Genomic DNA, 24110 nt, shown 5'->3' on the forward strand with positions numbered 1-24110 from the left:
TGTTCAAATTTGTCAGCCATTTGGGATTTTTTGTCTATAGTTTCTGCAGAAATATGAGAAAAGTAATATCAATATATGATTTATGAAGGTTTTAAATACTAGAAAAACTTATTCGATACCTTTGTCTCTTAAATGCTTGGTTTGTCCAAAATAACTGAAAATGGGACTAGGTCTAAGTTGGCTACCAACTGGCAAACTTTAGGATATAAGCCACTCGGTCAAAATTGTAGTGTTTCTCTTGTTTACACACAGTATATAATAGTTAAGGAAACCAGTGATTGTAATATGGTCGAAACTTATAGTAAGCAATTCTTCCAGAAGCTTTGGAAAACGATTTGCAAAAAGAATGTCTTCTTCCTTGTTTCAGAGGAATGGAGTCTTCGCCCAGTGAATATAACAGCAGCGGAACGGCTACACAGTAAGGACTCTTTGCATCTATTCTTTCTGCTTCCTCTAAACTATCAAATTTCAAAATAACACTGATGCTTCATTCATATCGTTCTTTTATCCAAAGATTATCTTAAGATGATCAGATTTATGAAATTAACTAAAGAATTGGCAGAATGCGTGATGTCAAGATCTCGTTTGCCATTGTATGTATCATTTAGTCGGTTTACAATGTTTGAACTTTGGTGTCTATTTGCTCACACTAATATTTTTTTGGGGTATTCTTCACTTCAGTGGCGGAAAAGGACACACTAAAGATCAGGATACTCATTGACATAGAAAAAGTACAGGTTTTCAAAGATGACATGTTGGTAAGTAATATTAACTTTCTTCATCTTTTCCTTTTTTCAACGTATATGTATAATATGACAGTCCCATGATATTCCCAGAGACTAAAGGCTCACTTTAAGTTAATATTTATATTTACAGGATATTTCTATCTACCTTGAGGCTAGAATAAAAGTAATTGAGGGTTATATTAAAAAGAAACATTACAAGAAAATGACAGTTAATAGTCTGAAGGCCTTCAAATTATATTTCAGGTTCCACAGAATCTCTTCGAATACAAATTATCATGAAATACCAAATTCTATTTCCAGATATACGAAAAGCGAGGGAATCTAAGCCAGTTCAAGTTCTACACTCATGCAGGCTTCCACGTGCTGATACTCCACCCAAGTACAGGCCATCTTATGCAGGCTAGAATGTTTCTGACTCACCAACCTGCAGAACATCAGAATTTGGCGAAGAACCTGCACGATATTCTGCCTGGTCGACTGGTCGTCATTGCTGCTGTGGTGAGGACGAGAATTAAGTTACTATTATTATTATTATTATTATTATTATTATTATTATTATTATTATTATTATTATTGTCGTTGTTATTATTATTATTATTATTATTATTATTATTTATTATTATTACTTTCTAAGCTACAACCCTAGTTGGAAACGCAAGATGCTATAAGCCCAGAGTCTCCAACAGGGAAAACAGCCCAGTGAGGAAAAGGAACAAGGAAAAATAAAATATCTTAAGAACAGTAACATCATCTAAATAAATATTTCCTATATAAACTATAAAAACTTAAAAAAAAAACAAGAGAAAGAGAAACCAATTAGAATAGTGTGCCCGAGTGTACCCTCAAGCAAAAGAAGAATAACCCAAGACAGTGGATGACCATGATACAGAGGCTATGGCACTACCCAAGACTAGAGAACAATGGTTTGATTTTTGAGTGTCCTTCTCGTAGAAGAGCTGCTGACCATAGCTAAAGAGTCTCTTCTACTCTTACATAAATCAGAGAAGGAAAGAAGGACTTCTTTTCTTACATCAACCAATTCCCCTTCCTTAAGCGGGGTTTACACGGTCAAACGGTTCGTCGAACCCGGTTGTCGAACCTGATTGTCAAGCGGTTCGAAGAGGTGGAATCATTCACAAATGCATAAGGTTTGTGGACAATGAAGCTTCGCCCACAAAGGTCAGGCGAAGGCAGACTTTCTCCGAACCGTTCGACAAACGTGTTCGACAACCAAATACCATGTTCACTCGTTCGAACATCACTTCAAACACTTGCTAGTCGAACCGTTCGACCTTGTAAACCCGCCTTTAGAAACAGTTGCTTTTCTTCATACAGTTTCATTCTATCTTACACTTTCCAAAAGTTTCTCTACTCCATCGACGCAGCATTTTCCTTGTTTCCTCTTCTGCTTCCTCAAAACTTCAGAATCAAATATTCTTCCGCACCTTTTTTCTGCTTAAGAGTATAGTGAACATTACGGTCAGAGTTTATAAAATTACTGCTTTGACGAGTCATAAGAATTATGCTTTTTTTTTCTTCTTTTTTCTTATTCGGAGCTCAACCGTTTTTACGTTATTTTGTGTGTCAATATTAATTTCATTGCTAACTAACCTTTATCTGTTGAAATTTTCTCTTCATTTTATTATTCATTAGCCTTTCTTTATATGAATATGTAGTTTATAATAATAATAATAGTAATGAAGGTTCCACCAATTGGTAATTCGACACAGCCACCACAAAATTTTCAAAGAGGTTCCGATTTTGTTAGAATATAAGACTTTTCTCTTTATCTGGAGCAAAACCATTAAGAGCATTAAGATTGATCAATTTGAAGAGTATAGTGCCAGAAGGCCAATACTCTCAATCTTTTTTGGAAAATAATTGATGAGTTACAAAACAATTAAAATGCCTAAGCGAACCAGATCTTGAGATTTTGATCAAGATAGATTTCTTGCCAAATCTTGAAATATTTCCACGCCCTACACTACTTACATCCTTTGCATTAGTGTACTAAACTTAAAATAATTTTAATCTTCTCTGGTTGTTTCTGGGTGATACGACGTCGATTGTAAAAACATAAAGAAAATTTCTTTCCAAAGCCTGATGCAGTGGGATTCTTGGGCCATGGCGACGCTCTGGAGGCGCTGGAGAGGTTGGGAGCCACTCGGATCCGTCAACTGGCTCTTTTTGAAGCTTGGGCCATGATTGCGCATGCACCACATACGGAGACTACGACAGAAAGACATTTCTATCCTCTTCACGAAACACGTTCATCCTATAAGAAGGTAATTAATTCCTTTTCATAGTCAAAAAAGACATTTCCATCCTCTTCACGAAACACGTTCATCCTATAAGAAGGTAATTAATTCCTTTTCATAGTAAAAAAAGACATTTCCATCCTCTTCACGAAACACGTTCATCCTATAAGAAGGTAATTAATTCCTTTTCATAGTCAAAAAAGACATTTCCATCCTCTTCACGAAACACGTTCATCCTATAAGAAGGTAATTAATTCCTTTTCATAGTCAAAAAAGACATTTCCATCCTCTTCACGAAACACGTTCATCCTATAAGAAGGTAATTAATTCCTTTTCATAGTCAAAAAAGACATTTCCATCCTCTTCACGAAACACGTTCATCCTACAAAAAGGTAATTAATTCCTTTTCATAGTCAAAAAAGACATTTCTATCAGAAGGCAATTAATTCCTTTTCATAGTCAAAAAAGACATTTCCATCCTCTTCACGAAACACGTTCATCCTATAAGAAGGTAATTAATTCCTTTTCATAGTCAAAAAAGACATTTCCATCCTCTTCACGAAACACGTTCATCCTATAAGAAGGTAATTAATTCCTTTTCATAGTCAAAAAAGACATTTCCATCCTCTTCACGAAACACGTTCATCCTATAAGAAGGTAATTAATTCCTTTTCATAGTCAAAAAAGACATTTCCATCCTCTTCACGAAACACGTTCATCCTATAAGAAGGTAATTAATTCCTTTTCATAGTCAAAAAAGACATTTCCATCCTCTTCACGAAACACGTTCATCCTACAAAAAGGTAATTAATTCCTTTTCATAGTCAAAAAAGACATTTCTATCAGAAGGCAATTAATTCCTTTTCATAGTCAAAAAAGACATTTCCATCCTCTTCACGAAACACGTTCATCCTATAAGAAGGTAATTAATTCCTTTTCATAGTCAAAAAAGACATTTCCATCCTCTTCACGAAACACGTTCATCCTATAAGAAGGTAATTAATTCCTTTTCATAGTCAAAAAAGACATTTCCATCCTCTTCACGAAACACGTTCATCCTATAAGAAGGTAATTAATTCCTTTTCATAGTCAAAAAAGACATTTCCATCCTCTTCACGAAACACGTTCATCCTATAAGAAGGTAATTAATTCCTTTTCATAGTCAAAAAAGACATTTCCATCCTCTTCACGAAACACGTTCATCCTATAAGAAGGTAATTAATTCCTTTTCATAGTCAAAAAAGACATTTCCATCCTCTTCACGAAACACGTTCATCCTACAAAAAGGTAATTAATTCCTTTTCATAGTCAAAAAAGACATTTCTATCAGAAGGCAATTAATTCCTTTTCATAGTCAAAAAAGACATTTCCATCCTCTTCACGAAACACGTTCATCCTATAAGAAGGTAATTAATTCCTTTTCATAGTCAAAAAAGACATTTCCATCCTCTTCACGAAACACGTTCATCCTATAAGAAGGTAATTAATTCCTTTTCATAGTCAAAAAAGACATTTCTATCCTCTTCACGAAACACGTTCATCCTATAAGAAGGTAATTAATTCCTTTTCATAGTCAAAAAAGACATTTCCATCCTCTTCACGAAACACGTTCATCCTATAAGAAGGTAATTAATTCCTTTTCATAGTCAAAAAAGACATTTCCATCCTCTTCACGAAACACGTTCATCCTATAAGAAGGTAATTAATTCCTTTTCATAGTCAAAAAAGACATTTCCATCCTCTTCACGAAACACGTTCATCCTATAAGAAGGTAATTAATTCCTTTTCATAGTCAAAAAAGACATTTCCATCCTCTTCACGAAACACGTTCATCCTACAAAAAGGTAATTAATTCCTTTTCATAGTCAAAAAAGACATTTCCATCCTCTTCACGAAACACGTTCATCCTACAAAAAGGTAATTAATTCCTTTTCATAGTCAAAAAAGACATTTCTATCAGAAGGTAATTAATTCCTTTTCATAGTCAAAAAAGACATTTCCATCCTCTTCACGAAACACGTTCATCCTATAAGAAGGTAATTAATTCCTTTTCATAGTCAAAAAAGACATTTCCATCCTCTTCACGAAACACGTTCATCCTATAAGAAGGTAATTAATTCCTTTTCATAGTCAAAAAAGACATTTCCATCCTCTTCACGAAACACGTTCATCCTATAAGAAGGTAATTAATTCCTTTTCATAGTCAAAAAAGACATTTCCATCCTCTTCACGAAACACGTTCATCCTACAAAAAGGTAATTAATTCCTTTTCATAGTCAAAAAAGACATTTCTATCAGAAGGTAATTAATTCCTTTTCATAGTCAAAAAAGACATTTCCATCCTCTTCACGAAACACGTTCATCCTATAAGAAGGTAATTAATTCCTTTTCATAGTCAAAAAAGACATTTCCATCCTCTTCACGAAACACGTTCATCCTATAAGAAGGTAATTAATTCCTTTTCATAGTCAAAAAAGACATTTCCATCCTCTTCACGAAACACGTTCATCCTACAAAAAGGTAATTAATTCCTTTTCATAGTCAAAAAAGACATTTCTATCAGAAGGTAATTAATTCCTTTTCATAGTCAAAAAAGACATTTCCATCCTCTTCACGAAACACGTTCATCCTATAAGAAGGTAATTAATTCCTTTTCATAGTCAAAAAAGACATTTCCATCCTCTTCACGAAACACGTTCATCCTATAAGAAGGTAATTAATTCCTTTTCATAGTCAAAAAAGACATTTCCATCCTCTTCACGAAACACGTTCATCCTATAAGAAGGTAATTAATTCCTTTTCATAGTCAAAAAAGACATTTCCATCCTCTTCACGAAACACGTTCATCCTACAAAAAGGTAATTAATTCCTTTTCATAGTCAAAAAAGACATTTCTATCAGAAGGTAATTAATTCCTTTTCATAGTCAAAAAAGACATTTCCATCCTCTTCACGAAACACGTTCATCCTATAAGAAGGTAATTAATTCCTTTTCATAGTCAAAAAAGACATTTCCATCCTCTTCACGAAACACGTTCATCCTATAAGAAGGTAATTAATTCCTTTTCATAGTCAAAAAAGACATTTCCATCCTCTTCACGAAACACGTTCATCCTATAAGAAGGTAATTAATTCCTTTTCATAGTCAAAAAAGACATTTCCATCCTCTTCACGAAACACGTTCATCCTATAAGAAGGTAATTAATTCCTTTTCATAGTCAAAAAAGACATTTCCATCCTCTTCACGAAACACGTTCATCCTACAAGAAGGTAATTAATTCCTTTTCATAGTCAAAAAAGACATTTCCATCCTCTTCACGAAACACGTTCATCCTACAAAAAGGTAATTAATTCCTTTTCATAGTCAAAAAAGACATTTCTATCAGAAGGTAATTAATTCCTTTTCATAGTCAAAAAAGACATTTCCATCCTCTTCACGAAACACGTTCATCCTATAAGAAGGTAATTAATTCCTTTTCATAGTCAAAAAAGACATTTCCATCCTCTTCACGAAACACGTTCATCCTATAAGAAGGTAATTAATTCCTTTTCATAGTCAAAAAAGACATTTCCATCCTCTTCACGAAACACGTTCATCCTATAAGAAGGTAATTAATTCCTTTTCATAGTCAAAAAAGACATTTCCATCCTCTTCACGAAACACGTTCATCCTATAAGAAGGTAATTAATTCCTTTTCATAGTCAAAAAAGACATTTCCATCCTCTTCACGAAACACGTTCATCCTATAAGAAGGTAATTAATTCCTTTTCATAGTCAAAAAAGACATTTCCATCCTCTTCACGAAACACGTTCATCCTACAAAAAGGTAATTAATTCCTTTTCATAGTCAAAAAAGACATTTCTATCAGAAGGCAATTAATTCCTTTTCATAGTCAAAAAAGACATTTCCATCCTCTTCACGAAACACGTTCATCCTAAAAGAAGGTAATTAATTCCTTTTCATAGTCAAAAAAGACATTTCCATCCTCTTCACGAAACACGTTCATCCTATAAGAAGGTAATTAATTCCTTTTCATAGTCAAAAAAGACATTTCCATCCTCTTCACGAAACACGTTCATCCTATAAGAAGGTAATTAATTCCTTTTCATAGTCAAAAAAGACATTTCCATCCTCTTCACGAAACACGTTCATCCTATAAGAAGGTAATTAATTCCTTTTCATAGTCAAAAAAGACATTTCCATCCTCTTCACGAAACACGTTCATCCTATAAGAAGGTAATTAATTCCTTTTCATAGTCATAATGTACAAATTTACAGAGGCGATTACTGAGAGAGAGAGAGAGAGAGAGAGAGAGAGAGAGAGAGAGAGAGAGAGAGAGAGAGAGAGAATTCCTTTGCATAGTCACACTACAAATTTAGAGATGAAGAGAGAGAGAGAGAGAGAGAGAGAGAGAGAGAGAGAGAGAGAGAGAGAGAGAGAGAGAGAGAGAATTTCTTTGCATAGTCACACTACAAATTGAGAGAGAGAGAGAGAGAGAGAGAGAGAGAGAGAGAGAGAGAGAGAGAGAGAGAGAGAGAGAGAGAGAGAGAGAGAGAATAAGTTGTTTCTAATGCAAATGACAAATCTCTTCGCAGGCCAGCAAAGGACGAGTATGGGCAGAGGCCATTACCATTCATCATCGGTTAGAAGTCAGGTACCCATCGCCAATCGATGTTCAGAGCTACGTACCTAAAGGACCAAGTAATTCTATAACCTGCTTCAATCTCTTAGACTTTATCTATCATGGAATTGCTGTTGACTTCATTGATATTTCTGCTTACTTTTTGTACTGGTTTAATCATCTTTAATCTTTAGTTATGACTTCTAAAGCTATGCACTCCACTAGGGGGAGGTTTATTGCCATCAGTGCACCTCACGCAGTGCACAGTAGGCATCACTTGAGGGTCTTTGGAGCATTCCTTCGACATCTCGCTTAACTTATTATATTCAGTTCAAATTTATCAATCGCGAAATCCAATGTAAAACTGTGCAAGAATAAGATTTCTGTAAAGAAACAAATATTTACATGAGTAGCCCCTTTTTCCTGTAGTTAATCGTTCCTTTTCCCACCATGGTTGTTCATTGTCCCTTTTTCTTGTAGTTCATCGTTCCTTTTCCTTGTAGATCATTGTCCCTTTTCCCTGTAGTTCATCGTCCCTTATCCTTGTAGTTTATTGTCCCTTTTCCCACCATTGTTCATCGTCCCTTTTCCCACCTTTGTTCTTCGTCCCTTTTCCATGTAGTTCATTGTCCCCTTCCCACCGTTGTTCATCGTCTCTTTTCCCTGTAGTTCATCGTCCTTTTTCCCACCTTTGTTCGTCGTCCCGTTTCCCTGTAGTTCATTGCCACTTTTCCCTGTAGTTCAACTCCCCTTTTCCTTGTAGTTCATTGTCCCTTATCCCGGTAGTTCATTGTCCCTTTTCCCTTCAGTTCATCGTCCCTTTTCCCTGAAGTTCATTGCACCTTTTCCCTGTAGTTTATCATCCCTTTTCCCTGAAGTTCATTGCCCCTTTTCCTTGTAGTTCATCGTCCCTTTTCCTTATAGTTCATTGTCCCTTTTCCCTGTAGTTCATTGTCACTTTCCATGTAGTTTATCGTCCCTTTTCCTTGTAGTTCATTGTCCCTTTTCCCTGTAGTTCATTGTCACTTTTCCTTGTAGTTTATCATCCCTTTTCCTTGTAGTTCATCGTCCCTTTTCCTTGGAGTTCATTGTCCCTTTTCCCTGTAGTTCATTGTCACTTTTCCTTGTAGTTTATCATCCCTTTTCCTTGTAGTTCATCGTCCCTTTTCCTTGTAGTTCATTGTCCCTTTTCCCTGTAGTTCATTGTCACTTTTCCTTGTAGTTTATCATCCCTTTTCCTTGTAGTTTATCATCCCTTTTCCTTGTAGTTCATCGTCCCTTTTCCTTGTAGTTCATCTTCCCTTTTCCCTGTAGTTCATTGTCCCTTTTCCCTGTAGTTCATAGTCACTTTTCCTTGTAGTTTATCATCCCTTTTCCTTGTAGTTCATCGTCCCTTTTCCTTGTAGTTCATTTTCCCTTTTCCCTGTAGTTCATAGTCACTTTTCCTTGTAGTTTATCATCCCTTTTCCTTGTAGTTCATCGTCCCTTTTCCTTGGAGTTCATTGTCCCTTTTCCCTGTAGTTCATTGTCACTTTTCCTTGTAGTTTATCATCCCTTTTCCTTGTAGTTCATCGTCCCTTTTCCCTGTAGTTCATTGTCCCTTTTCCCTGTAGTTCATAGTCACTTTTCCTTGTAATTTATCATCCCTTTTCCTTGTAGTTCATCGTCCCTTTTCCTTGTAGTTCATTTTCCCTTTTCCCTGTAGTTCATTGTCAATTTCCCTTGTAGTTTATCATCCCTTTTCCTTGTAGTTCATCGTCCCTTTTCCTTGTAGTTCATTTTCCCTTTTCCCTGTAGTTCATTGTCCCTTTTCCCTGTAGTTCATAGTCACTTTTCCTTGTAGTTTATCATCCCTTTTCCTTGTAGTTCATCGTCCCTTTTCCTTGTAGTTCATTGTCCCTTTTCCCCTGTAGTTCATAGTCACTTTTCCTTGTAGTTCATCATCCCTTTTCCTTGTAGTTCATCGTTCCTTTTCCTTGGAGTTCATTGTCCCTTTTCCCTGTAGTTTATTGTCACTTTTCCTTGTAGTTTATCATCCATTTTCCTTGTAGTTCATCGTCCCTTTTCCTTGTCGTTCATTTTCCCTTTTCCCTTTAGTTCATTGTCCCTTTTCCCTGTAGTTCATTGTCACTTTTCCTTGTAGTTTATCATCCCTTTTCCTTGTAGTTCATCTTCCCTTTTCCTTGTAGTTCATCGTCCCTTTTCCTTGGAGTTCATCGTCCCTTTTCCCTGTAGTTCATTTTCCCTTTTCCTTGTAGTTTAGCATCCCTTTTTCTTGTAGTTCATCGTCCCTTTTCCTTGTAGTTCATTTTCCCTTTTCCCTGTAGTTCATCGTCCCTTTTCCTTGGAGTTCATTGTTCCATTTCCCTATAGTTCATTGTCCCTTTTCCCTGTAGTTTATCATCCCTTTTCCTTGTAGTTCATCGTCCCTTTTCCTTGTAGTTCATTTTCCCTTTTCCCTGTAGTTCATCGTCCCTTTTCCCTGTAGTTCATTGTCACTTTTCCTTGTAGTTTATCATCCCTTTTCCTTGTAGTTTATCGTCCCTTTTCCTTGTAGTTCAGTGTCCCTTTTCCCTGTAGTTCATTGTCACTTTTCCTTGTAGTTTATCATCCCTTTTCCTTGTAGTTCATCGTCCCTTTTCCTTGGAGTTCATTGTCCCTTTTCCCTGTAGTTCATAGTCACTTTTCCTTGTAGTTTATCATCCCTTTTCCTTGTAGTTCATTGTCCCTTTTCCTTGTAGTTCATTGTCCCTTTTCCCTGTAGTTCATTGTCACTTTTACTTGTAGTTTATCATCCCTTTTCCTTGTAGTTCATCTTACCTTTTCCTTGTAGTTCATCGTCCCTTTTCCTTGGAGTTCATCGTCCCTTTTCCCTGTAGTTCATTTTCCCTTTTCCCTGTAGTTTAGCATCCCTTTTTCTTGTAGTTCATCGTCCCTTTTCCTTGTAGTTCATTTTCCCTTTTCCCTGTAGTTCATCGTCCCTTTTCCTTGGAGTTCATTGTTCCATTTCCCTGTAGTTCATTGTCCCTTTTCCCTGTAGTTTATCATCCCTTTTCCTTGTAGTTCATCGTCCCTTTTCCTTGTAGTTCATTTTCCCTTTTCCCTGTAGTTCATCTTCCCTTTTACCTTGTAGTTCATTGTCACTTTTCCTTGTAGATTATCATCCCTTTTCCTTGTAGTTCATCGTCCCTTTTCCTTGTAGTTCATCGTCCCTTTTCCCTGTAGTTCATTGTCACTTTTCCTTGTAGTTTATCATCCCTTTTCCTTGTAGTTCATCGTCCCTTTTCCTTGGAGTTCATTGTCCCTTTTCCCTGTAGTTCATTTTCCCTTTTCCCTGTAGTTTATCATCCCTTTTCTTGTAGTTCATCGTCCCTTTTCATTGTAGTTCATTGTCCCTTTTCCCTGTAGTTTATCATCCCTTTTCCTTGTAGTTCATCGTCCCTTTTCCTTGTAGTTCATTTTCCCTTTTCCCTGTAGTTCATAGTCCCTTTTCCTTGGAGTTCATTGTTCCATTTCTCTGTCGTTCATTGTCCCTTTTCCCTGTAGTTCATTGTCACTTTTCCTTGTAGTTTATCATCCTTTTTCCTTGTAGTTCATCGTCCCTTTTCCTTGTAGTTCATTGTCCCTTTTCCCTGTAGTTCATTGTCACTTTTCCCTGTAGTTTATCGTCCCTTTTCCTTGGAGTTCATTGTCCCTTTTCCCTGTAGTTCATTTTCCCTTTTCCCTGTAGTTTAGCATCCCTTTTCCTTGTAGTTCATCGTCCCTTTTCCTTGTAGTTCATTGTCCCTTTTCCTTGTAGTTTATCATTCCTTTTCCTTGTAATTCATCGTCCCTTCTCCTTGTAGTTCATTGTCCCTTTTTCCTGAAGTTCATTGCCCCTTTTCCTGTTTATTATCGTGTTTTTCTTACTATGTGTCTACGTATTTAGTCAACTCTTCAATGACTGGCTCTCAAACTAATCAAGGGAAAATAGTTATTTTTTGTGATTATCCTGGAATTTTACTATTCCTCATCGTAGCATTGATTTCCTAATCACAAAAATGTTAATTTTCATTTGCTCTTTTTTATGTTAATATATCTTATACAAAATCGTTCTGAAGATTCGCCAAATGCTACTGTACCTATGTCGTTAAATTGTTGTTTTCAATTTGTTTCGCATTTTCTCTTTTTTAGTTGTAACTCTTCCACTCTTATCTCTTTGGATCTTGAATTCTATAACCCATTGCCAGAATTTTTAAAAGTTTTAGCAGCATGATTAGGGTTTTAAAGTTCAGAAATGGATTCATGATTACAAGTATAAAATGAATATACGTTGGTGTTTTAATGCTGAGACTTTGATACTGCATTGGTTTTAAGAAAAAAATACATTTATAGTTTGAAATCTAAAGTTTGAACCTGTTGTGATATCTTTTTTTTAATATTTGGGTATATTTACAAAATTCAGTGTTTTCCATGATTTATTGTCTTATTGACTAAAATAAACGTCTAAATGTCACCCTTATTTGATTTCTGTTCGTTTGTAAAGAAAATTATGGGAACAATTTTAGAATACATTTTCTGAAGCCCTCGAATGAAAATTGATTCGACAAACTATAATTTCAAGTTTTTGATCAATATCCCAGGATTATGTATGATGAAAAGAGAATAGTATTATTCATTTCAATGACCTAGGTGTTCATTGTAGCGCTAAATCCATATTCATGGGATATGGACCTATATCGAAGGAGGAAAAAACTAGGGAATGCTTTTGAATTTTAGTCTGAAAGACTGGCCTACTGATGTCAAGGTTTAAATTGATTATACATGCTAGGTATGTACATCTCAGGACACACTTAGAACTAAGTGGGTCCTGGTACAGTACATCAGAGAGAGCACACACACACACACACACACACACACACACACACACACACACAGAATAACCGGACAGCAACTCCGGCATTAGGACGAGTGATCATAGCCCCAATTCTAAGGTTGCCTTTCTTCTCTTGTCCAGTCCCTAGGTGCCCGTGGCACGCCGATCCTGCTATGGAAGATCAGAGGAAATTTTGTGAAGATTACGAAGGATATGCTAGACTATGCACCTGTGAGGATCCCATCAATCCTCGTGCATTCAGATATGGAGCCGTAAGTACCACCATCAGTATGAACGCGTCTCTTGCACCTTCTTGAACGCGGCTCTTGCACCTTCTTGTTTGAATGTGCATTCTTTCACAAGTAACTTGAAAGATCTATTTTAATGTCCTTATTGTTGTTAAACTTCTTTGCTAGTTTTTCGTAATTTCCTTTCCTCACTTGGCTATTTTCCCCGTTGTAGGCCTTGGGCTTATAGCATCTCGCTTTTCCAACTAGGGTTATAGCTTAGCTAATAATAATAATAATAATAATAATAATAATAATGATAATAATAATAATAATAATGTGATTTTAAAGTGGACGCTATCTTTTATATAAGCTTCTTGATAGCTTTAAGAATTAATAAATGGCAGTTGCATGTACAGTAAATAAGTAGAAATATCCTTTGATAAGTTTAAACTTTAAATGAGTTTGCATTTACAAATTATTATTATTATTATTATTATTATTATTATTATTATTATTATTATTATTATTATTATTATTACTTGCTAATCTACAACCCTAGTTGGAAAAGCAGGAAGCTATAAGCCCAAGGGCCACAACAAGGAAAATAGCTCAGTGAGGAGAGGAAAAAAGGAAAACTAAAATATTCTAGGAACAGTAATATTGAAATAAATATTTCCTATATAAACTATAAAAACTTTAACAAAAAAAAAAAAGAGAAATATGATAGAATAGTGTGCCCGAGGGGACCCTCAAACAAGAGAGCTCTAACCCAAGACAGTGGAAGATCATGGTACAGAGAATATGGCACAACCCAAGACTAGAGAACAATGGTTTGATTTTGGAGTGTCCTTCTTACTTGGTTATTTCTTAATATAACATTACATGATTTTCTTAAGATTTCTAAGTAATTTGGCATTTTTTATCTTCTTTAACAACGCTATTGAAAAAAAAAAAATTAAGACATAAGCCTACAGTACAGTAAGATTTTCCAGTGTATAGTTAATATGAACATGAAAGAACTAACTTTAAATGTTTTGATTCTCTTTATTGGAACACAGGAGAAGATTGCTATAACAGAAATCATACCAGTAGCCATGTTAACAGCTATTAAACCCTTCAATTTCTACAGGTAAGAATTCAAAAAGTGTTGTCAATTTATTGCCTCCAAAAAATTATGTTTAAATAAGTTATTGTATAATATAAGGTTCTATTGCTAAAAGTCATGATAATCACTTAACATAACATCAGGAAATGATAATTAAGTTCACTAATACTCAACGCAGTGAGAAATGGACGATAGGGGAAGGCTCGTGGTTTTAAATTGATTTCCCCACTGATGCTTCAACTCCACAAGTCACTAGCCCACTCTCCAACTCCTCCCCCTTACCCCCCCCCCCTCTCTCTCTCTCTCTCTCTCTCTCTCTCTCTCTCTCTCTCTCTCTCTCTATATATATATATATATATATATATATATATATATATATATATATATATATATATATATACCTACATATATATATATGCCTTTTCTTCCAAAAAGTGCCTGTTCATGTTGTAGATAAATGCCTAAGGGTCCTTTCACAGGATGCAATTCTTGTCGCCCTTAGATACGTTTGTTGTGCAGTATCTAAATGTGATACACTAAACTGTGCAAATCTAAAAGGAGATACAACATTCAGAGATGCTATTCCATAGCACAATAACTGACAGTTGAAATAATTTATTTTTCCAAATAGGAATTAAATATATTTATCAAAAGTATAAACTGATATAGCCTATCTATATAAAAAAAAACAATAATCTTTCACTTTGATATAAAAAAAAAATGCACCTTTCTCTGTTTCACTAATTAATGTAAATAAAACGTATGTGTTACCTATCAAAACTTTGAAAATCTTACTAATTGAAATCAAAAGCTTTTAGCCCTTTTCATGGTGGGAAAAAGAAGGCGATTTGGCAACAGTGGAGGAATCTGTTTAGAACCACTGTCATTCCCTACCGTCCATTTCTCGCTGCGTTAGAGTTTAGCACTGACATTTTTGGGCTGTTTATTTATTTATTATTTTTTTTTGTGGACAGTGATTATATAGGATACTTTACATTTTTTTTCATGAATGTCATTTAGATTTGGTTGTTTTGTGGGAATGTCTAATGGAAGAAATTAGAAGAAATATAATGAAGGATTATTACAAAGAACAAGAGAAAAATTAGCTTTATGACTCCATATTTTGAATGGAGAGAGAGAGAGAGAGAGAGAGAGAGAGAGAGAGAGAGAGAGAGAGAGAGAGAGAGAGAGAGAGAGAGAGAGAAGTAAAATATAATCAAGTACTAAAATTCCAGTTCTTAGTCACAAGTTATAATCTATATATTGACCCAGAGAAGTTACATTTTATAGATGTTATCTTTCTCCCTAACTTGTAAAGTTAAGGGGAAAATGATAAAAAACAGTAATGAAGTTAAGGGTGATTAAATTAAAACCGTATTAACTTTGACAATTTAATTCCTTTGAAATCTGTGTATGTTGTTTTAGAAAAACATACAAAATCACTTTGTATTTAGAAGTATTACTAATTATTAGTATCTGTATTATTGTTAGAAAAAAAATAGTTTTACAACAGATGTAGTTGAATCGGTAGAACTTCAAAAATTCGAACTTGCAGCAAATGTTTTCATGTTGAATAGGCTGACATAAGTTTTTTTTATAGTTTATATAATATTATGACATATATGTTTGGATGTTGTTACTGTTTTTAATATATTTACTGTTATTTTTTTCATATCGTTTATTTATTTCCTTATTTCCTTTCCTCACTGGGCTATTTTTTCTCTATTGGAGCCCTTGGGCTTATAGCATCTTGCTTTTCCAACTAGGGTTGTAGCTTAGTTAGTAGTAGTAGTAGTAGTAGTAGTAGTAGTAGTAGTAGTAATGATAATAATAGTAATAATAATAATAATAATAATAATAATAATCTATCGGTTTGTCCTTTTTGGTACTACTTTCCAGACAACTCCTGAACCTTCTAGAGACACCTGGGTCTGCTCAAACACCAATAGTCGTATTAGTAGACGGTCTTCAAAATGAAATTGTTCATCTCGCCAGACTTTTTGGGTAATATAAATCCTCTCTTTTTTTGATACATTATATGTGAATTTTGTTTTATGATAAATCTATTATATAAATGATATTTACTGTATTTCTTCTTCTTCTTCCTCAGGATAGATGTTCTCGTACATCAGCCTCAAGGAGAAAAGGGCTCGTCCACTCTTCTAAATATGCATTTTAGGTAAGAGATGCCATATATATATATATATATATATATATATATATATATATATATATATATGTATGTATATATATATATGTATATATATATATATATATATATATATATATATATATATATATATATATATATATATATATATATATACACACATATATATACACACACACACACACACACATATATATATATATATATATATATATATATATATATATATATATATATATATACATATATTTGTGTGTGTGTTTTCCCCCAAGGTTTAACACTTTTAGTTGGTACTTTCAGCTTCGTTAACATCCTGTGTCGAAACTATCGGTGATCTAAGCCTTTGGGGGAACTGTAATACGTGACCATAATAAAAGAAGAGATATATAAGTCTTTATCAATTGTCAGTGGATTCAAAGATAATCTTTTATACCATAGAGCTCCAATCTTTGATAATATAAGATTTTGTTATTTTTTTTTTCTTTTTTGCAGGTTTTCTGTTCACAACGTCTTCAATTTCTTTCCTACAGTGGATAAGGCTATCATTTTAGAAGACGATCTACTGCTGTCTCCTGATTTTTTAAGGTAAAAGAATAGGCTTCTCATTTAGGTAGCTAGTTTTATGCAAGAAATTGAAATTTGAAGATTGTTCATTGTCTAAAAGACGCACACTTTAAGTTACATAATGGGTATTTGTTTACAAGATCACGCTCTCCATATATGTCAAATTATGCAAAGTTATTGTTTTCCCCTATAACTTTTTCCTAATCTATAACAATTCACCACGTGGGAAACAAGTTAAAATTATAAAAAAAAAACTATAAAATTATAAAGAAAAACCCTGGCCTGGTTTCAAAACGCCCTGGAACTGACATCGTCAACATTACTCATTAGTCAACCAAACAGAATATACCAGCGTACATTTGATATATATTAAAAAGATATATTGAATTAAAAGAACGGAGTAATTACTCAAAAGTGTCACTATTTGTGAATTGTATATTTTATGGACACTTTTGAGTAGTTATACTCAATTTTTAATTTTGTATATATTTTGAATAATATATATCAAATGCACGCTTCTGTTTGGTTGACTATGTTGACGATATCAGTTCCAGGTCATTTAGTGAGGAAACCAGGTAAGTTGGTTTTTTTTTTTAATAATTTTAACTTGTTTCCCATGTGACGAATTGTTTTGATTTATGAAAAAGAAATGGAGGAAAACAATAGCGTTGGATAATTCGGCAGTATATGGAGCTGGTATTCTGCATTTAACTAGATCTTAAAACTTTGATCCAGTTCTTATTCCAAAAATCTGAGCCTGTTTAGTTCTTTCTTACGTAGACCTATTGCTACAAGACTTCAAACTTCTCAAAATGAAATATGTTGAAGAGAAGATTTAAGAAAATATTTAAATACAACACATAGTTTCGTGTACTATAGTCCATTTCTTTTAGCGAGTCATATTTGCACCGACTCGCAGCGGTGCCCTTTTAGCTCGGAAAAGTTTACTGATCGCTGATTGGTTAGACAAGATAATTCCTACCAATCAGCGACCAGGAAACTTTTCCGAGCTAAAAGGGCACCGTTGCAAGTCTGTGCAAATATGACTCGCTAAAAGAAATGGACTATAGGTAGAATAAAATTGCCCTCCAATTCAAGGCAGCTCCCAGCAACCGCCACGAAATAGCCAGTGTTAGCCTTCAAATAGCCAGAATCGCCAGTCAAGGTCAAAGTTCAAGCCACAAAAGGGTGAAAACATACCGATGATGTGGCAGTCCAACGCTTTACTCTAAAGACGACTGCCCTGCCTGTGACGTACAATGCCGGAAATGCAAGAAAACTGGTCATTGGGCAACAGTACGCTGTAGTACCAAATCCACCCATGAGATTGAACCATAGGAACAACTAGATACTTATTTCCTTGGGAGTGTAGAATCCAAACGGGAGGATTTTTGGGCAGCTGATATCAAGGTCAATAAAAACATAAGAGTTCAAACTTGATAGTGGGTCGAAAATTACTGTTGTTGGAGAGCAAACACCTTGGGTTTCATGTACACAACTAGGACCTAGTAAAGCCAAGTTTCACGGACCTGGTGATGTTAATCTCTCTAACCTCATTCTGTGCAAGCTACAAGGCGCACAACTTCAAGTCTAAGACAGAGTCGTCACAGAGACGGTATATGTAAGGAAGAATCAGTGGAGAAATCTATTTTCTAGATTTGCTAGAGACACCCAACAGAAATTTCCCAAGCTATTTAAAGGACTAAGTCTTCTGAAGGATTTATACAGGATTCCACTTCAAGAGGATACAGTTCCTGTCTCCCTGTATAACCCGCCCCCCATCGTATCCCTTACCGTCTTCTGCCACTAATTATTGAGAAATTGGCTAAGATGGGGCAAGCCAAGTAATTGTAAAAGTTATTGGGCCAAGTGAGTGGCGCTTGGGATTAGTAGTAGCCCCAAAGTCAAATAATGACATAAGGCTTTGTGTTGACCTTTCACCACTGAATAAGGCAGTGTTGGGAGAGGTACATCCAATGGCCTCTGTTGACGAGAATCTCTCAGAAATTCAGAATAGCAGATTCTTTAGTAAGTTTGACGCCAACTCTGGGTTTTGGCAAATCCCACTATACCCAGGTTTCTGATGCTTCACTACATTTATAACTCCCTTTGGACGGTATTTCTTTAATCGCCTACCTTCCAGCATTAGCTCTGCCCTGGAAGTATTCCAAAGGACCATGTTGCAGATCCTTGAAGGCTTGGATGGAGTCGTCTGTCATATGGACATGTCCTAGTACATGCTCCCTCTCAAGATCTTCACGATATTCACTTACATGCTGTTCTTCAGAGAATCTAGGATGCTGGCCTAACCCTGAATAGCAATTGTGAGTTTTCAAAAACGAAGATATCATTCCTAGGCCACATCATATCTGGTAAAGGAGAACAAGCTGAGTCACGGAAAATTAAAAGTATCCTTGAGTTTCCAACGCCTGAAAGTGTAACAGAATTGCAACGATTTAATGGCATGGTGAACCAACTTGCAAAATTCCTGCCAAATATTGCAGTCATCAATGAGCCATTGTGACAACTACTTCGATAGGATAACCAGTGGCTATGAGATCAACCACAGGAGATTGCCTTCAAAGCACTAAAGAAGAAACTAACTTCAACTGAAGTCGTTGTACATTATGGCATCAACAAACCATGCATATTTGCTTTGAATGCAAGTCAGTATGGAATTGGAGCCATTCTACTACAAGACGCCCAATTAGCTTTGCCTCTCGTTCTCTTACTCCAGCTGAAGAGAACTATGCTGTGATAGAAAAGGAAGCCCTCGCAGCAACATGGGCACGTGAACGTTTTTCGGATTATGTCTTAGGGACCACTTTTACACTCGAGGCAGATCATAGACCCCTGTTGCCATTGTTATCTTCCACAGATTTATCTAAATTACCAACTTGGATTCTTAGATTCCGCTTGGAAAACCTACTGAAGAAGATCTGATGCCTTTGGAGGAGGTGAAAATTGAAAATAAAGAAGTTCTCCAAAGCATTCGTCACAGATATTCGCCTTTCAAAAGTACTGTAAAAGAGAGCCAGGACCAAAATGCAGTGTGTTCTCAAATTAAAGAGTATGTTCAGATTGGCTGGCCATTTGTCATGCCACATCTGCCTATTCTTAAGCCATTTTGGGATAGCCAGCAACACTTAATCATCAATGATGGTCTACTGATGTTCAACACCCGGATTGTGATCCCTCAAGGCCTTCTGTTGGACATCTTAGACAAGATACACCAAGGTCATTTAGGTATTGCCAAATGTAAAGGCCATGCACACTTTTCAGTCTTGTGTCCTGGTATTACCATGCAGATCGAGAGCATGTGTAGAAAGTTTCTGCTGTTTTCTTAACCAAAATGAACGAAAGGAACCGCTTATGCCAACGTCATCTCCCGACAATATATGGGAACGTGTTGGTACTGACCTGTTCCATTTAAAACAACAAGGACTACTTCGTGGTTACTGACTATTCTTCACCTTGGTTGGATTTTAAGGAACTGCCTTCTACAGTCTCTCATGATGTCATCATTGCATCAAGTGAAATTTTTGCCACTCATGGAGCGCCTACAGTATTGGTATCAGACAATGGACCGTAATATGCATTCGAGGAATTTAAGTTATTTACAAACGATTGTAGATTTACCTATTAACTACTTCTCCACGACATCCTCAAGTAAATGTTGTGGCTGAACGAGCTGTTCAAACGGTCAAAAATATTTTAAAGTAAAATTCTAATCCTTATTTTGGACTTCTGGCATATTGAACATCACTTATTTACAATGTATTTGCACCATCTCAACTGCTCATGTCGAGATTGCTAAGGACAACACTTCCAGCAATTCTGAAAATCCTGAAACCATCTACTGTAAATATGGAACTTACTAGAGGAAGGAGGAGGAGTATAAGGAGAGATATTCCAAAGACTTTGATCACCTACCTTGTCTATCACCAGGAGACAAAGTCTATAAAAGAGACCAAGGACGCTACAGTGAGGTCGTGTAGAAACTGAACAGCCCTAGATCATATAATGTTACTACTGATAATGGCAATATTTGAAGATGAAACAGGAGAGCTCTTGTCCACACATGAGTCATGGTTGAGCCTAAGCCATGCTTGCCACCCTCAATCAACCAGCCTCTTCACCTCTGCCATAATCCTTCATCCCCAAATACCTTACTGTCCTACTTCCCATCCAAAGCCTAACATCCTTCCAGACCCAAATACAGTATCCAGAGTCCTACCACTTTGCCTGAGTCTACTAATTTCAATACTATACCTCCATCTATGACTAGGTCAGGTCGAATTGTTAAGCCTACCAAGCAATCAGATATGGTTTATTTCTAGTATTTTTTTTATATTCATAGTCAAGAAGGGGTTGGCTTATTTATACTTGAAATGTCCACTATACTGTAGTTGTTATGTTAGATACAAGTAAATTATCTTTCAGTTGATCTAATTTACGAGATGTGAGAAACAGTAGCATTATACGTAACTCTCCATTATCAATACAGAAGTACTTTATTTGTGAAATTATTACTTTTCATAGAGTAGATATTTGCCAGCTGAAAAATATCATAGGGGAGATGTTGTGTACCATGCGCTTGTCGCACTTCATGTTTGTGTGTTTGTTTACACACGCAATAAAGATGTCCACGCATCCCCCGGTCCTTTGAATAGAATAGGTCAAGGTTTTTGAGTTTACTGTAGAGGATGAATATTAAGTTTTGATAATATTCTTTTGATATTTCTTCAGAATGCTGAGAAATATTGATATAGCTAAATCCATCTGTCTAAATCAATTCCAGCTTCTTTCAACAAACGGCTTGGCTTTTAGACGCAGACCCTACAATCTACTGCATCAACGCATTTTCCATCAACAGCTATCCTGACGTAGCTCATGATCCAACAGTTTTGAGGCGACTTGAAGTGTTTCCTCAATTTGGCTGGATGGTCAATAGAAAATGGGCCAGGGAGCAATACAAATTTTGGATTCCGGAGCAAGTAAGTAAATCGAATTGCTTTTTTCGTTCTCAAGAAAAGAGAAAGGAACCTGCTTATGAAATGTCCTTATGAAGAATTATCTTCAATCTTTATTTTAATTTGTATTTTATTTTTATTCAGCTCATGCATGATGTATTTTAGGTACCCATTCCATTTTCTAGCAGGATGCCTGAAAACTTTAAATCATTCATTTCATTCATTCGTCCCTCGCATGATTTATTTGAGTTACCCTCTCCATTTTCTATCCCATTTTTCGAGATTTTGTTTTTGAAATGAACAATCTTCATTCTAAATTCAAGCCAACAGCCAAATTTTAGAACCAAAAAAGCACTATGCGCTGTAGCTCCATTAATCGTTCTTTGTGGTATTGTCCATACAAGTAATTCAATGATTTAGTCCAGCATTCTCAGTTGTGGTATACAGTTCTGTAGGCTACTAGTCCAGAGCCAGTGTACGTAGTGCCTGAACACTGAGATGGTACAGGTACTGACAAATCCAGTGTGTGTCTGTCATTAGTTACATGGACATAAAACGGATTTTGACATAGGAAAAATCTATTTTTGAGTGAAATAACCATGTCGTCTTGATGGAAGTTCCTCAAAGGCAGCTTTCTACTTGGGACATTTTAGAAATATCCCAATTAGAAAGCTTCCTTTGAGGAACTTCCATTAGGAGGACATGGCTCGAGCCAAAAGAGTTATATGCATTTTCCCTGATGGCGTGATCAGTGATGACGCTCAAATCTCCTAGGGAGGATTTTAGATGTTGTAGGGAGGTTCCCCCAGAAAACCAATTTTCCTCCCTGTCTTTTACTAACCTCGTTAACAAATAAAAAATACAAATAAAACAAATGAACATCAACATAAAAGATTCCAATCTCATGCAGTACAAATTAAGAAGAATTATAGTTTATCTTTGAGGTATTTCATTTATAATTCAATGCTTAATGACATACGTTACAACACTTATGATTAAACTCAAACATGTTCAATCAATGAAATATAATGCAATAATACTGTACTTTCATTACTTGTAGCGCTATTGAGTTACATTACAACATAAATATATATGTGGACCTTTCTGTCTTTCTTGTACAAAACTTTACAAATAAGTCCTGCGAAGGGCCCCCTTTACTTATCCTATAGGGAAGTATCCTAACTTCATTCTGAATAGCAGTGCCATCACCAAAGGGTGGGGACGGGAGAGCTATTGAGGCTTACCCCCATAAAAATAAAATCCCAGCTCCCCGCCCCCCCCCCCCCCCCCAAAAAAAAAAACCACTGACCCAACACATCCCATAGAAACTTACAGTATCCGTAATCAGCTCTGGAACTTCCTAAAGCTCTGTCCACACGATCGAGCATGCTCGACGGGCAAACAGTGATACCAGACCACAGTAGGTAGTGAGAATGAGGGTTGATGACGTCAGAAGTGGGAAAACCATCATCAGCCCTCATTCTCACTATCTACAGTGGTCTGGTATCACTGTTTGCCCATCGAGCATGCTCGATCGTGTGGACAGGGCTTAAAGTGTGTCAACACAAATGGGAATACAACCATAAGGCCCTTAAGTCAGTATCACAACGCTTGGAGATATCACTAGATACTCTAGATTTCTAGAAAATTTATCAAACCCACTACTAGAGACACTAGCAGAATGAGAATATGGAACTTGCTGCAGCATTTAGCATGGCACAAGAAACACTTGAAATTATTAGTGACAAATTAATAACAGGCTACCATTTTAACAACATTTGGCAAAATTCAATTGATTTTTCTACCAAGAGAATCATAACTTTAACTTTCCGTCATCCTTCGCGGAAAGGGAAATCATCTTTACATCTGTTGGAATCCTTTGTAATAAAAACACAGACCAATGAGACACTTTTCAAACGGTTGAGGACCTGAAAGCTTATTGTAAAAGGTCTCTGTATATCCATATTTTTGATAAAGTATTCAGTGAATTTAGACGAAGATTTGATGAACCAAAATGTATTATTTTTGGTGTAGCTGCTTACCACCCATCATCTCCAAATCTCTGAAATGAAAATGACTCGCAATATTTTGCTGACCAGTGTAATGTTTGACCTACATTGCACTTGATATCAGCTCACTCACTTGGAATAATAATAGTTTATTATTAGATGGGATATAATCAGAGAATTCTTATTAAAATACCTAACAACTAGTACTCAATTGAAAGAGAACTACCTGTAGCTCAGAGAACGCTACGAGATTGTGAAATCTATTTCTGATGCTTTGGATAAACTGAAACCAATGAAGGAAGGTTTTCCCACACTTTGGAATTTATTATTATTATTATTATTATTATTATTATTATTATTATTATTATTATTATTATTATTATTATTACTACTTGCTAAGTTACAACCCTAGTTGGAAAAGCAGGATGCTATTAGCCCAGGGACTCCAAAAGGGAAAATAGCCCTATAAGGAAAGGAAAGAAGAAAAAATAAAATATTTTAAGAACAGTAACAACATTGAAATAAATATTCCCTATATAAACTATAAAAACTTCAACAAAACAAGAAGAAGAGAAAT

The 24110-nt window shown here is 35.6% G+C and overlaps 1 protein-coding gene across 1 annotated transcript in view; it reads left to right on the plus strand.

Annotated features, from left to right (window-relative positions):
- The window catches only part of LOC137637025 (protein O-linked-mannose beta-1,2-N-acetylglucosaminyltransferase 1-like), a 34854-nt gene that overhangs the window by 4069 nt on the left and 6675 nt on the right, over window positions 1-24110 (plus strand). Inside the window, exons 2-12 of the mRNA XM_068369336.1 lie at window positions 368-418; window positions 682-758; window positions 1047-1244; window positions 2846-3031; window positions 7602-7707; window positions 12624-12754; window positions 13771-13841; window positions 15717-15821; window positions 15928-15996; window positions 16480-16572; window positions 21353-21548. Coding sequence (XP_068225437.1) covers window positions 368-418; window positions 682-758; window positions 1047-1244; window positions 2846-3031; window positions 7602-7707; window positions 12624-12754; window positions 13771-13841; window positions 15717-15821; window positions 15928-15996; window positions 16480-16572; window positions 21353-21548 — 1283 coding nt within the window. The remainder of the gene's footprint in view (window positions 1-367; window positions 419-681; window positions 759-1046; window positions 1245-2845; window positions 3032-7601; window positions 7708-12623; window positions 12755-13770; window positions 13842-15716; window positions 15822-15927; window positions 15997-16479; window positions 16573-21352; window positions 21549-24110) is intronic.

The sequence above is a fragment of the Palaemon carinicauda genome, unplaced genomic scaffold (assembly GCF_036898095.1).
Source record: "Palaemon carinicauda isolate YSFRI2023 unplaced genomic scaffold, ASM3689809v2 scaffold5, whole genome shotgun sequence".
NCBI lineage: Eukaryota > Metazoa > Arthropoda > Malacostraca > Decapoda > Palaemonidae > Palaemon > Palaemon carinicauda.